General features: G+C 44.6%; 1 protein-coding gene across 1 annotated transcript in view; it reads right to left on the bottom strand.

Annotated features, from left to right (window-relative positions):
* The window catches only part of myo18b (myosin XVIIIB), a gene marked incomplete at its 5' end in the record, with an annotated part of 78,947 nt that overhangs the window by 16,039 nt on the left and 46,942 nt on the right, over nucleotides 1–15,966 (bottom strand). The window contains 9 exons of the mRNA XM_083641057.1: nucleotides 1,872–2,057; nucleotides 3,545–3,682; nucleotides 3,942–4,025; nucleotides 5,278–5,394; nucleotides 6,031–6,144; nucleotides 9,073–9,234; nucleotides 12,011–12,115; nucleotides 14,393–14,503; nucleotides 14,835–15,035. Coding sequence (XP_083497183.1) covers nucleotides 1,872–2,057; nucleotides 3,545–3,682; nucleotides 3,942–4,025; nucleotides 5,278–5,394; nucleotides 6,031–6,144; nucleotides 9,073–9,234; nucleotides 12,011–12,115; nucleotides 14,393–14,503; nucleotides 14,835–15,035 — 1,218 coding nt within the window. The remainder of the gene's footprint in view (nucleotides 1–1,871; nucleotides 2,058–3,544; nucleotides 3,683–3,941; nucleotides 4,026–5,277; nucleotides 5,395–6,030; nucleotides 6,145–9,072; nucleotides 9,235–12,010; nucleotides 12,116–14,392; nucleotides 14,504–14,834; nucleotides 15,036–15,966) is intronic.

The raw sequence follows: 15,966 nt of genomic DNA on the forward strand, positions 1-15,966 counted from the left end.
TTGCCTAAGTTCTTTTTTGGAGAGACCAGAAAAAAGGCTATTGCAGTAGTCTAACCTACTATAAATGAAGGCGTGAATTAGTTTTTCTAGATCCTGTCTGGACATGTATCCCCTAATTCTTGCTATATTTTTAAGATGATAAAAAGCAGATTTTCTAATTGACTTAATGTGGGAGTTAAAGTTGAGATCGGAATCAATAATAACTCCAAGATTTTTGACTTGGTCCTTAGGCTTCAGGGATAGAGACTCAAGGCGTACAGTGATTTTAAGCCTTTGTTCTTTGGGGCCAAACACGATCACCTCAGTTTTGTCTTTGTTTAGCTGTAGGAAATTCTGGCACATCCAGTTATTTATTTGATCAATGCACTGGCACAATGATTCTATGGGAGCATAGTCAGCTGAGGAAAGAGTTATATACAACTGAGTGTCGTCTGCATAGTTATGATAGGCTACTTTGTTTTTTTGCATAATTAGGCCTAGAGGGAGCATATAAAGGTTGAAGAGAACGGGCCCCATAATGGATCCTTGAGGCACCCCACAAGTCATCCTAGTTAGGTCAGATGTGTAATTGCCAATGGAGACGAAGTACTTCCTGTCTTGAAGATAGGACTTGAACCACTGGAGGACCGTACCCGATAGCCCAACCCAGTTTTCCAGTCTGTCCAATAAAATTGAGTGGTCAACAGTGTCAAATGCAGCGCTAAGAAGAAGAACTTATAACAATAAATAACAATTTAGCAATCAATAAAATGTCTGGACACTTTACACATGTTGACCTTTCAACCGGAAGTTAAGTAATCGTCTGCGTCTCTGTGACGTGCACGATATTTTTTCCCCAGGATGGCGAAGGCATGAACCGAGCCTTCTCTGCCTCTGATTGGCCTAGCGTCAAACTTTGTAGATCCAATCACATTCGCTTGGCTACCCTATCCTGCGTCTCTCCTCGTCACCTGCGCCAATCAGAGGCAGAGATGGGCGGGTCATTCCTTCGCCATCCTGCCCACTGTCCAGCTGCCGAGCTCCGACTGACTGGCGGGTCAGCAACAGTGAAACCGCCCCGCGCCCCAGTGTTGTGCCCTTTTTTAATTTTGAGCCCCTGCCCCTCTAAGGGTCTCTGCACGGCCCTGCAACAGATGTTGATAGTATTGATGTGTTGATACCAAAAAATGTAAACGGATACAATACATATTTGCAACAATATCAATACCAGCAGTGCTTTCACTTGATGAAAAATCAAACGTACTACTGATATTTCCCTTCCTATCATTGGTGGGTATCTGTGGCTTCAACAAGCTCAAAGTGTCGTGATAGGCTAATGACTTGAACAGGGGTAATCTGCTGTGTAAATGCAACGTTTTGCATTTTATCAGGCCTAGATTATGAAGAAGCGTTCGTCTGTCCGTCATTGATTGATTGATTGAGATCTTTATTGAAATGAACAAAGAGTATATACATATAAAATACAGGATCAATTAAAATACTGGATCAGTTACTGGCTGGCCGAGAACAGGCCGCCCCCACACCCTACACACCTGATACAATTAAATCCAGGTTCTACTTCTCCTGATCCAGCTCTTGACTTTTACTTTAAAAGAAGAATAGGGGCTGATTGACTTAATGTCTGCTGGTAGACTGTTCCAAGCTACTGCCGCTGAGTATAGAAATGAATTCTGGTCAATGCATCTTTTGCATTTTACTGGGACCAAATCTGTAGGGCTCCCTCTAGTGCCGTGACCATGTACGTCACTGACCTTGGTAAAGTAGTTTCTGAGGTATTTTCTGAGGTATTTTGGAACAACATTATTGTCATCTGCCTTTGTGTTTATGTTATTATTTTTGTTTGATGTGTTGTCATCATGTGGGACAGTTACCAGCTCCATGCGTCTGCGGCTGCTGTCCTGCTCTCTCTGGGTCAGGTCGTCCATCTCCAGCCTCATGTCGCTCAGACGACGCTGGTAGTACTGAGAGTTCTCCCTCTCCCTCGCCTCGGCCTGGGCGCTCTGCTCCAGCTCCTCCCCCAGACGCACCACGCTGTCCCGCAGACGCAGCACCAGCACCTGCGACAGAACAGGCATCAGCTAGGGGTGACCAGACGTCATCAGCTAGGGGTGACCAGACGTCATCAGCTAGGGGTGACCAGACGTCCCGGTTTGTCCGGGACAGTCCCCATTTCAGGATGGCTGCCCCGAGTCCCGACAGATATCTCTCGGGACACTGAAATTTCCAAGTTTTCAACACTCACTACCAAAATTGTCCCGGTTTCCAACACAATTAAAATAATAATAATCGTATTGTACTTGTTTTTCAGTGCTTACATAGATGTTTATCATGTTCTGTGATGTGGAATGAAGTTGTCTGGAAGGACCAGGCAGCTACCAGAGATACTGGAATCAAAGCTGCATAGATCATGAGAAGAGGACAGAGGTATCACTCTGGCCCTAAAATAAAGATCGTCCCCCCCCAGGGCCGCTGGAAGTCATTTTAAGCAGGGGGTGCTGGGAGGAAGGGACTCTCGTCCAAAAAAAATTGGACGTTTTTTTTTTTGATTTTTTTGCCATATTTAGAGGAATATCTCATTTTAAATTAACATTAGGATACTGTTGTGATGTAATTATTCAGTATTTTCTCCTTTTCTCACTCATTCAGAGCAAAGAGGGAGATATATAGCATGATGATAATGCTCTATATCTCCCTATTTGCTCTGAATACACCAGTTAACATGACACAGACTTAACATGATAGAAATATTATCAGCAAACTTAATGACTAGACTAGTTATTCTGATCTGAATGGCATATATCAATAAACATTGACTCCTCTCTTTGCTGTATAGTGGGAGGTGCATTTTTGAGTAGGCTATTAAAATAGCATGTCAAGTTCACATTTCTTTATTGGCAGATTAAACAATTCGTATTGGTTGTTGGTTGGTTCAACACAACATGTCTTCTTCTTCTCTAGCCTACAAGCATGTAACTTCCTTGATTGTTATTGTTGATAATTCTATTTAAATAGGCTACATTTTCATTTCCCGAAACATTCTAAAACAAGAAAGGAACATAGTGCACTGCAAAATATTTTTAATTACATTTGTAAAAAAAAAAAAAAAAAATTTTTTTTTTTTTTTTTTTTTTTTTGGAAAAAATCTAGGGGGTGCTGCAGCACCTGCAGCACCCCTACTTCCCGCGGCGCTGTCCCCCCCCCCCCATTACGTGTTCTGTTCTGCAAATCATTCCACTGACATTTTGGTAAAGAAAGATTGTAGGCTAAAGAATGTATTGGCGTACATTCTGATGCAGGACTTTGTGGGCAAAATGTCAATGTGTAGGGGGATAAATAATGTACATGAGCAGAGTGATGCAGCTTCCTTTGATCTGAGATCTCAACAGAGTAGCCAGTGTGCACATAGGGATGCTAAAACTGTCAATCATAGTTATGTGTCCCGGGTCGGGGGTCTGATAATGTGGTCACCCTAGGCATCAAACCAGGGTGGGCTGGAAACATCTCATCCTAGGTTGAAATGGAGAGGACATTCATCTGGTCTCACCTCAAACCGCTTCACTTGCCCCCTCTGAAACTCCAGTTTGTTCTCCAGGTCACACACACGCGCCTCCTGTTTACTGACGATGCTGCGCCCCACGGTGGATGACTCCAAGAACTGCACTCTGGACACACACTGCTGGAGCTGCGAGTGGGTGCAGTCAAGCGATTATTTAATAGCGTTTATATGGGCGGTTTGCTTTTATGGCAATCACACATGGTAAATAGTTACATCTTTATTCACCACTACATCACTGCATGTAACAGCAGTTACCTTCAAGCCGTTATATTTAGATCAGTCACAAGGAACTAACTTTACTCCCAAACAATATAACATCAACAACAACACGTGGTTCGTAAATCACTAAGTGTCACATTTCTTTTCAAAGTGTAACAGCGGTTACCTCTTCTTGGAGAGTCTGTCTCTGCTTCTTCATCTCCTCCAGTTCGGCTTGCAGCTCCCTGATCTGAGAGATATCACTGGAGGACTGAAGAAGAACAAGAAGAGCGGGCATGTGAGTGAGACAGCAGCTTTGCTCTCGTTGCTGCGTCTCATTTGAGTGAGAGAGAAGAAAGAGCCCAAAAATGATCTGATCTGACAGGATCTAATCAGAAGCAGAAATACTTGATTGATCGCCGAGGGGAAATTGGGTAATGCAGCAGTTTCTCACATTCAGGTAGGGAAATATATAAGCATAGCTAAATTATAAGCAGAATAGAAATAAGACAACAACATAAAAATAAGATGAAATAAAAATTTGTAAAATAAAAAATATGTAAACTATGTAAAATATGTGCAATATCCTACGATGTGTATCAACAGTACTATAGAATAAGTGAGAAATATGCATGATATGGACATAATACTATAATATATACTATACAGCAGTATGAATAATTATTGTAATAGTAAAGTCCGATAAGTAAGTTGCAGTTAGTAAGTTGCACATCAGTAACCGTGTGAATGATTATTGCACCCTGGATTGTTGCACAAATTAACAGATTGTTGCACAGTTAAGATGTACATTATAATAGGTATTATGGGTTATGAAGTTGCTGACGGGTGAAATAAGTCTGAGGGCCAGTCCATTGACTCTAAGTGTCTGACACTGGGAGGAGTTGAAGAGTTTGATGGCTACAGGCAGGAATGACCTCTGTGCTGCATCTGGGTGGAATGAGTCTTGCACTGAAGGTGCACTAGTCTCTTAGAACAGACGAGTTGGCTTCCGCAATTTTCAAATGCTTCCGCCATACTGTCTGTACTTCATGGGGGAGAATCATGCACCAACCGGAATGGGAAGTAGAAAGGCGGGTTTTCCGCTCATTAGTCCAATCAGAACCGCAGAAAGGCGGGTTTTCCGCTCATTAGTCCAATCAAAATCCAATATGCCACATTTTTCGTGGACACACGTGTCGTGATTGGTCGGATTCCGTCGAACTTCTTTCCTGTCTGAAGGTTTTTCTTCCCAACTTCCTTGTGCATGTTCTGGGGGTGTAACGTACAGACTGTGTATAGCTGCATTCGCCGGATGTAGATGAGACAGTCTGTTTTAAGAGACTAAAGGTGCACTGAACCTACACTGAAGACTTTTGTTTCCAGTACGATGCAATACCTTAGCCTAGGTAAACCCAGCCCCCACGTGACCTGCTCTCTCAGTTCCCAGTCACACTTGTGACTGTAAGCAGGGTGAGCCTGAGAGCAGGTCACTGGGGGCTAGGGTTTACCCAGGCTAGCAATACCTGTGCAATAAGGGCTTTGTGCTTCTTCATCAGCTCATTGAGGTCTTCCTGGTCCTCCTCAAGTCTCTTCAGCAGGTCCACCTTCTCATGCTGGAGCAGGGCTAGCTGCTCGTCCACCTGGACAGGCATGGACGACACATATAAGGGGACATTCACACCAAAAGTGTTTTTTTCAGTCAGAACGCTATGAAAATTATGTTGAGAGCGCTTCCATTGTGCACAAAACACAGCGCACGGAGCATTTTTTTTCTGCTCCGTTTTGTTTTCCCCTGCAGTCGCGTGCAGTACAGATCAGAACACAACGACCACACGGACGGTAGCCAGCTGGTTTTGTCTGTTTGATGTTGTTCACTGTCAACATGAAAGCCAGATTATTGCCAATTCTGGCAGCAGCGGAGGTCGAGGATCCCTCGGGAGGAGAAAAGGTAGGAGGAGTGGAAAAGACGAACAGCGCGCTTCTCCTCTAATGTTCAGCTTTTTTCAGATTTAAAACGCCCACAGCGCTCCTCCAAAAACAAAAGACGCCACCAGCGCTAAACGCCAGGTGTGTTCATTAAAAGAGGAGCACGTTTAACGCGTCCTTACATAGAGAATGAATTGCAGAAAGACGCTGGCAGCTCCAAAAGCGGTTTGGGTGTGAATGTCCCCTAAAACGAGTGAAACGCACACGTCCTCACACAAACTCACACAAACGTGCACGCACACACACACACACACACACACACACACACACAGAGTCAAAAGCACACTCACCAGACACTTGTGTTTGCAGATATTCTCGAGCTCGATCTGAGCGTTCTCCAGCTCCTGGGAAAGGGTTTTCTGGTCGCTCTCAGCCTCCAGTCGCCTCACTTCGCTCTCTTCAAGCTAGTTGGAGACAAGGAGACCGCGTGAGCATTGGTTGAATATTTCTGGGTGACACTTTACAACAGGGGCACATTAATTAAGGGTTAGTCAATGCTCAATGCACATTAACCAACCCTTAATTAACAGTTAACTAATGTGTCTAGTAATCATTTACTAATGGTGTGTTCATGTCAACTAAGTATTCATTTCTGCATTATTGAATGGTTAAAGTCCCTGGAAACCAGAAATATATTTTTATTATTTAGCATTTTGAGTTCATCACATCACAGGACCCTATGTTAATAAGCCACCAGCCAAATTTGAACGATGATGAATGTCGCAAAGTATATACATTTAGGTTTGACAGTCATGACAAAAGTCATGAGAATCAATTAGATCTTTTCTCCCGCTGACTGTGTGGGCGTGTCCCATGTGTGTGCGTGCAGGACTGCAGGTCTCCTCCGAGAGAGAGAGAGAGAGAGAGAGCGAGAAAGGGAGGGAAACGGAGAGAGAGAGAGAAGGAAAGAGAGATAGAGTGTGTGTGTGTGTGTGTGTGTGTGTGTGTGTGTTCGTTCGTTGCTCGGCGCATACTGACAGAGAGGAAGAGACTGCCGCTGCAAGTGCTACTGTGTGTGTGTGTGTGTGTGCGTGTGTGTGATTCGATTAAATCTTATGACGTGATAAGATCATTCATTTGAGCACCTCGCGCACCATTCTCTTCAATGAGGAAGTGGAAATCCAGACCTTGTAGAAAAGTGACGATTTTGCGGCTTTGGGTTGAAACTAATGTCTCCTACTTTCTGAGGCACACAATTACTCACACAAGACCCTAAATTTAATAGTTAGAAGGTTTTTGTGGCTTTTGGTTTCCAGGGACTTTAAGGGGTAGTTAATGGTTATAGTTAGGGTTAACTAGTTAACACATTGAGTGCCAGCGACGCCAAATGGCGTCAGGAGAAATTTACCGTAGGCTGCCAGCGACGCCAAATGGCGTCAATAACTCCAAATTCATATTTTGACGGGGGAATGTCGATCTAAGCCTCTTACATTGCCTCTTACAATATGGGAGCTAGTGAATGTGTCTAACCTATTTTACAGAACCCTTAGGTGGCGACAGTGCCCTCCCGATTAGACAAAGGCCAGGAGAAAAGAGAGAAGAAGTCATGAGGAAACGGAAATCGCCATTGATATGCTTGAAGCATAACGTCGTTAGCTGTGCCTGTGAACAGCAGTCATCTGCTGCCACAATTGAGCCCCATCCGTGTCCGCTGCGATAGTCCATCCATATGATTTAGTTGCCGACACGGCGACACCAGCGTCTTTATGAAAAGTTACATTATTTTCAGCTGGGAGCCGAGGACACGCTGTAAAAAAGCGGGGGGTGCAGGCAGCGGACTTTTCAGTGCAGATCAAACTCAGAGCAAACCGCAGCAGAGCAGAGACACTCGACTCCTCCCACCACGGAGGAGGAGGAGGAGGGGGGTGGTGCACGCAGGGCACTAACAGCATACAACCATTGACAGTACACACACCCAGGCAGCAGCAGGCTCGATGTTTGTTCAACTCAAAGCAGAATTCATTCTGTCGCCTTTCTAACATAAAGATGTGATTATCTCAGAAACTAATTTCAGCATGCTCTTTTCGGTCGAAAACACTCTTTTTCAGAGGGGTGTATTTCCAAAATGGAACGGTTTATAAACACAGTTTTTTTTTAAAATGAAACAGAAGGGTTCAAAGTTTCATTGAGGCTATTGGTTGTCCATATAAAAGGAACACAAAAAATGATATGGCTATATTAAAATGCATTGCGGCCTATGTGGCACAGTACAGCAACCTTTTGCCCAAGGGCCGTGGCACTCAAAGTGTTGCATTCATGCTTACTAAGCATTATTAAGCATTAACTAACCGCTAGTGTACCCTTATTGTAAAGTGTTACCTATTTTGGAATATGTGATATGATGAAGAAGACTGTGTGCTTGCATAATAATGCTCCAAATTTAGCCTATATTTTGGCAAGGGGAAAAATTGGCATGGCCATTTTCAAAGGGGTCCCTTGACCTCTCACCTCAAGATATGTGAATGAGAATGGGTTCTATGGGTCGGGTTAGGGTTATGCACCTTAGTGGGTAGGGTTAGGGCTACACACCTTGAGTCAGAAAAGTGTCTTTCCCTTTGAAAATGTTTAAGCTTTTTTTCCAATTGAGTCTAAATCGAACTTTATACAAGTTTTTAATAAAAGTTTGAATGTTTTTATTATTTTGAGAATTTATTTTAGATTTAGAACGAAAATTGTCTATAAATTATAATACATTTTAATCTAACGTAATTTCATGTAACATTTATTTTTGGCTCACTGCCCTCCATCCAGATTCATTTTTGGCCCTTCATACGAAATAATTTGGGCACCTCTGATTTAGCAGCTGTGCCGGACTGTTACGCTGTTCTGCTGTTGGGACTGTTACGTTGTTCTGCATGGGATAGGCGCATGTGTGGTTCTGATATTCTGAATATATAGTACAGTATAAATAAGGTTCTACATTGAATTCCCTGCTGTGCTGCTGTGTTTGGTCATTAAATAAATGGAGAGAGTGCTCCAAAGATAATGTCGGTTCAGTCTTTGTTTTTGGATGTGTGAATCTTCTTAATTAAGAGTGAGAGAGAATTGACTGAATTCTGCATGCAGAATATATAAGGAGACAATAGTTTTTTGATCATTGTAAAGCCACAGCCTAGTAAAGAGGATATTCATGTGATGTCTGTAGTTCTTCATAGATCTAGCCTCTTCATTTTGCTCTCAAAATGCACCAGATTGATGCATTTTCATTTAAAATGTAAAATATTTTCTGCCAAATGTCCCCACCACTTTCCAAATCAAACCTACGCCCTTGTGCGTGTGCGTGTGTGTGTGTGTGTGTGTGTGTGTGTGTGTGTGTGTGTGTGTGTGTGTACCTGGCAGTGCAGGCGCTCTATCTGCTCCTTGCTGCCGTTGGGTTGGTTGGGCCCTGAGCTGTCGATGGTGGACAGCATCAGCTGGGCGTCCACCAGCAGAGCGTGGGTTCTCTTCAGGTCTCTCCTCAGCTTCTTCTCCACGTCAAAGTCTCTGTGGCCCACCTACAGGACAGCAGAGGTCAGAGCACCACCTACAGGACAGCAGAGGTCAGAGCACCACCTACAGGACAGCAGAGGTCAGAGCACCACCTAAAGGACAGGAGAGGTCAGAGCACCACCTACAGGACAGCAGAGGTCAGAGCACCACCTAAAGGACAGGAGAGGTCAGAGCACCACCTACAGGACAGCAGAGGTCAGAGCACCACCTACAGGACAGCAGAGGTCAGAGCACCACCTAAAGGACAGGAGAGGTCAGAGCACCACCTACAGGACAGCAGAGGTCAGAGCACCACCTAAAGGACAGGAGAGGTCAGAGCACCACCTACAGGACAGCAGAGGTCAGAGCACCACCTACAGGACAGCAGAGGTCAAAGCACCACCTACAGGACAGCAGAGGTCAAAGCACCACCTACAGGACAGCAGAGGTCAAAGCAACCACCTACAGGACAGCAGAGGTCTGAGCACCAGCTACAGGACAACAGAGGTCAGAACAACTATCTACAGGACCGCAGAGACAGCATTTAACATTGGAAAGGCAAACGTTTTAAAATCACCATCGGTTTGTTTCAAATTTATGTTGAGATTGTAGGTTTGCAAAAATGTAAAATACCATGTTTTAGAAATGTAAAATCTTAAATCTACGTTGAGATTGTACATACTCTTTCTGTGGATTGCAGACATTTTATATTCTGTTGATTGAGTTCGATCAACACACTAGAGATGCGGTCAGCACACAAAAAGGCAGGAAAACGAGATGTGAAATTCAGAGTTTCGTGTTTTCTCTGTCTTGGGAAATCACATTCTTCACTCTAAACCCTGTTAGGGAGGCTGATTTAGAGAGCTGCAGACCAAACCTCAGCCACTAATCACTACTCCCATTACATCCCTGTAGTGACAGAGACAGAGCATGATGAACGTGCTGCCACCTCCTCACTGCAGACAGTATGTAGAGACAGAGACAGAGCGTGTTGAACGAGCTGCCACCTCCTCACTGCAGACAGTATGTAGAGACAGAGACAGAGCGTGTTGAACGAGCTGCCACCTCCTCACTGCAGACAGTATGTAGAGACAGAGACAGAGCGTACTGAACGAGCTGCCACCTCCTCACTGCAGACAGTATGTAGAGACAGAGACAGAGCGTGTTGAACGAGCTGCCACCTCCTCACTGCAGACAGTATGTAGAGACAGAGACAGAGCGTGTTGAACGAGCTGCCACCTCCTCACTGCAGACAGTATGTAGAGACAGAGACAGAGCGTGATGAACGAGCTGCCACCTCCTCACTGCAGACAGTATGTAGAGACAGAGACAGAGCGTGTTGAACGAGCTGCCACCTCCTCACTGCAGACAGTATGTAGAGACAGAGACAGAGCGTACTGAACGAGCTGCCACCTCCTCACTGCAGACAGTATGTAGAGACAGAGACAGAGCGTGTTGAACGAGCTGCCACCTCCTCACTGCAGACAGTATGTAGAGACAGAGACAGAGCGTGATGAACGAGCTGCCACCTCCTCACTGCAGACAGTATGTAGAGACAGAGACAGAGCGTGTTGAACGAGCTGCCACCTCCTCACTGCAGACAGTATGTAGAGACAGAGACAGAGCGTACTGAACGAGCTGCCACCTCCTCACTGCAGACAGTATGTAGAGACAGAGACAGAGCGTGCTGAACGAGCTGCCACCTCCTCACTGCAGACAGTATGTAGAGACAGAGACAGAGCGTACTGAACGAGCTGCCACCTCCTCACTGCAGACAGTATGTAGAGACAGAGACAGAGCGTGCTGAACGAGCTGCCACCTCCTCACTGCAGACAGTATGTAGAGACAGAGACAGAGCGTACTGAACGAGCTGCCACCTCCTCACTGCAGACAGTATGTAGAGACAGAGACAGAGCGTGTTGAACGAGCTGCCACCTCCTCACTGCAGACAGTATGTAGAGACAGAGACAGAGCGTACTGAACGAGCTGCCACCTCCTCACTGCAGACAGTATGTAGAGACAGAGACAGAGCGTACTGAACGAGCTGCCACCTCCTCACTGCAGACAGTATGTAGAGACAGAGACAGAGCGTGTTGAACGAGCTGCCACCTCCTCACTGCAGACAGTATGTAGAGACAGAGACAGAGCGTACTGAACGAGCTGCCACCTCCTCACTGCAGACAGTATGTAGAGACAGAGACAGAGCGTACTGAACGAGCTGCCACCTCCTCACTGCAGACAGTATGTAGAGACAGAGACAGAGCATGATGAACGAGCTGCCACCTCCTCACTGCAGACAGTATGTAGAGACAGAGACAGAGCGTGTTGAACGAGCTGCCACCTCCTCACTGCAGACAGTATGTAGAGACAGAGACAGAGCGTGTTGAACGAGCTGCCACCTCCTCACTGCAGACAGTATGTAGAGACAGAGACAGAGCGTACTGAACGAGCTGCCACCTCCTCACTGCAGACAGTATGTAGAGACAGAGACAGAGCATGATGAACGAGCTGCCACCTCCTCACTGCAGACAGTATGTAGAGACAGAGACAGAGCGTGTTGAACGAGCTGCCACCTCCTCACGGCAGACAGTATGGCTGCTTTGAACAGGTGACATGTCATCATCAGCCAGACAGCATTGATCCAAAATGATCTGTGATTAATCTACGATGTGTCAGGAAGAAGCCAAGAGATTTATTTGATTTTAGTTTGTTAAAGGCAGACAAAGTGTGTCTGTGTGCATGTGCGCGCGCGTGCGTGTGTGTGTGTGTGTGTGTGTGCATGCATGTGTGTTTGTTGCGTACCTGGTCACACAGAGTAGCGATGAGTCCCTCCAGGTCGTGCTTCTCATGAACCACCATTTGTTTCTCCTCATACTCCTGCTCCAACTGCATCTCTAACTGTCTCAGCTGGCCCACACACACACACACACACGCGTGTGCGCGCGCACACACACACACACACACACACACACAGATAAACACATACACACGCACACACACACACACACACACACACGCACGGACGGACAGATGCACACAAACACACACACACACACACACACAAATATGAGATGATGAATAAACAGTTCAATGTACCAGGAAACCAGGGAATAATTAGCCTGGTGACCAGAATAACACACACATACATACTGTACATTTCATATCACTTGTCTAGATATGTGTACAGTATCTAGACAGAGACCAAGAACAAGAGCATTTTGAAGACCATGACTCTAATGATGGCTTCACCATTGGTTCCCAAACTGTGGCTCCGCCTAGTGGTCCGCCAGAGTTTTCTTTTCTTTTTTAACAGACAACAGTTTTTACATACACATTAACGCTGAGGAGTAGCCGGATTGGGCCGATTTTGACCAACCCCAATTGTGAGCTAGTTGTCAAGTCAAGTCAAGTCAAGTTTATTTGTATAGCACATTTCATACACAGAGGCAATTCAAAGTGCTTCACATAAAATGGTTAAGAAGAGAGTAAAACGGACATTTAAAAGCATCACAACAACTTTAAAAAAAAGAGTATAAAAAGTGTATTACAGGAAAATAAACGAAAAGAAGAAATAAAATGGACATTTAAAAGCATCACAACAAAACTTTAAAAAAAAAGAGTATAAAAAAGTGCAATAGGCAGCAGGCGCAGCAGTTGCAGAAAGAGCTAAAACTTATAGAGGACTCATTGGGTTTGCATAGTAGCTGTCAGCAGTTAAAAGCGACGATAAACATAAAAGTCTTTAGTCTATTTTTAAAAGTAAGTAAGGTTGGGGCAGATCTGAGGTCTTCAGGCAATTTGTTCCAGCTAGCAGAAGCATAGTGGGTAAATGCAGCCTTCCCGTGATTTGATTTGATCCTAGGGACAGTTAATAAGCTGGACCCTGTTGACCTAAGAGTTCTAGACGGTTCGTAGCGTGGGAGCAATTCAGCTATGTATTTTGGGCCTAGGCCATTGAGTGATTTATAGACTAATAACAGTATTTTAAAATCTATTCTCTGACACACTGGCAACCAATGTAAGGACTTAAGAACTGGAGTGATATGATCAGCTTTCTTAGTCTTCGTTAGTACTCTAGCAGCAGCATTCTGAATGAGTTGGAGTTGCCTAAGTTCTTTTTTGGAGAGACCAGAAAAAAGGCTATTGCAGTAGTCTAACCTACTATAAATGAAGGCGTGAATTAGTTTTTCTAGATCCTGTCTGGACATGTATCCCCTAATTCTTGCTATATTTTTAAGATGATAAAAAGCAGATTTTCTAATTGACTTAATGTGGGAGTTAAAGTTGAGATCGGAATCAATAATAACTCCAAGATTTTTGACTTGATCCTTAGGCTTCAGGGATCGAGACTCAAGGCATGCAGTGATTTTAAGCCTTTGTTCTTTGGGGCCAAACACGATCACCTCAGTTTTGTCTTTGTTTAGCTGTAGGAAATTCTGGCACATCCAGTCATTTATTTGATCAATGCACTGGCACAATGATTCTATGGGGGCATAGTCAGCTGAGGAAAGAGTTATATACAACTGAGTGTCGTCTGCATAGTTATGATAGGCTACTTTGTTTTTTTGCATAATTAGGCCTAGAGGGAGCATATAAAGGTTGAAGAGAACGGGCCCCATAATGGATCCTTGAGGCACCCCACAGGTCATCCTAGTTAGGTCAGATGTGTAATTGCCAATGGAGACGAAGTACTTCCTGTCTTGAAGATAGGACTTGAACCACTGGAGGACCGTACCCGATAGCCCAACCCAGTTTTCCAGTCTGTCCAATAAAATTGAGTGGTCAACAGTGTCAAATGCAGCGCTAAGATCCAGTAGCACTAGAATCAAATTTTTGCCTGAGTCTGTGTTCATTCTGATGTCATTTATGACTTTAGTAAGCGCGGTTTCAGTGCTGTGATGGGGGCGAAAGCCTGATTGGAGTTTATCTAGGAGATCATTTGAGGTTAGGAATCTATTGAGTTGTAGGTAAACAACCTTTTCAATTATTTTGGCTATAAAGGGGAGATTAGATATTGGTCTGTAGTTACTGATTACCGATGCATCAAGGCTACGCTTTTTTAGTAGGGGTTTAATAACTGCAGTTTTCAGGGACTCAGGAAAAGTGCCGGTCACAAGGGATCTATTAACTATTTGCAATAGGTCCGACGAAGTTGTATAGCAGCAGTGTTGACCTTTGACCTACCCGTCTCTGAGAGGACTTGTGCACGTCCTCCAGCTCCTCTTCTTTATCCTCCAGCTCCTTCAGGTGGATCTGCTTCATCCTCTCCATCTCCATCTCAAAGCGCATGTGGACCTACAGGAGAGAGCACTGGCTGACAATCGCCTCGTGTGTGTGTGTGTCTGTGTGTGTCTGTGTGTGTGTGTGTGAGGCAGGCATCCCACACCCTTCAATTCAAGGACTTTTCAAGGACTTTCTAGGCCAACATTTTCTCAAACTCAATGACCCAACAGGGCATAGTTTGATACAGATCAAGGTTAATTACTGTTGCAACACAGGATTTGTATAATGAGAACTAGCAGGCTTTACAAAAGCTCACAGACAACAATGAAAAAGAGTTTGGATGAAAGGCGTGAAACAAGGACCCACAGCCGGCGGGAGACACGCACGCAGAGCGAGTGAGTACCTGTTGCTGCTGTTGTATTTTGGCGGTCAGCTTGGCCATCTCCTCGGCTCTCTCTGCGGCCGTGCTCTCCAGGAGGCGGAGCTGCTTCTTGAGGTCGGGCAGCGAGTCGGAGGCGAAGTCCACGGGCAGGCTGAGGTCACGGATCTGAGCGCACAACTCCTCCTTCTGCTGCTGGAGACGGCCCGCCTCCGACTGGCTCTCCTACACACCGCCGCACGCACACAATTCCAATTCAGAGTCATTTGGCAGATGCTTTTATCCAAAGCGACGTACAAACAGTCTGAGATTTAGCACAACACACAAGCACGGTTCTAGTCAGGAGAGAGCAACGAGAGTAAGTGCCATAACTAGAGCCCGACCGATACTGCATTTTTGAGGCCGATGCCGATACCGATATCAGGGAGTAAAAAAATTCCGATATCGATATATCGGCCGATATGCTTATATTAAATATACACATTATATTACACAATGTTTTTGCAATGATCCCTCAAATATCAAACACTTGACAAAGATATGACTTGACATGACTTGAGATATGTAATGTAGGGAGGATATTTTACAGCTTATCAATAAACTTTATTGTCCAAATTGACATCAATCCAATGAAACGGTAAACTTAACTGGGGATTTAATCATTATAAATAACTAGAAATACAAAAACACAAATAGAATATAAAATATAACTTGAGTTAAGAAAAAAGATCAAATATACACAACGTGTTGTCTATGACTTAAAAAAAGACAAAATAAAAAAATATCGACATATCGGCCGATACCGATATATCGGTTATCGGCCGATAATATCGGTGGAGCGATATATCGGTCGGGCTCTATAACACTAAGTTCTGGTCCAACAGGACAAACAGAAGGTGCTACAAGGCAGTGCAGAGAGGCAGAGATAGATTTTGGGGGATTACACAGTCCATCAGGTGAGTCTAGATTAGAAGATGTTGTTGTTGACTAAAGAGCTGGTGTCTTTAGCCGTTTCTTAAAGACTGTGGCGTCTAAATACAATGGAGTTTGGTAAGTCATTCCACCACTGAGGAACCACAGAAGAAGAGTCTGGCACCGGGACAAGAGACTTAAGCCCAATTTATGCTTCGTCTGCCGACACTTTTGAAACGGTCGC

Source organism: Poromitra crassiceps (assembly GCF_964638095.1).
Source record: "Poromitra crassiceps genome assembly, chromosome: 8".
NCBI lineage: Eukaryota > Metazoa > Chordata > Actinopteri > Beryciformes > Melamphaidae > Poromitra > Poromitra crassiceps.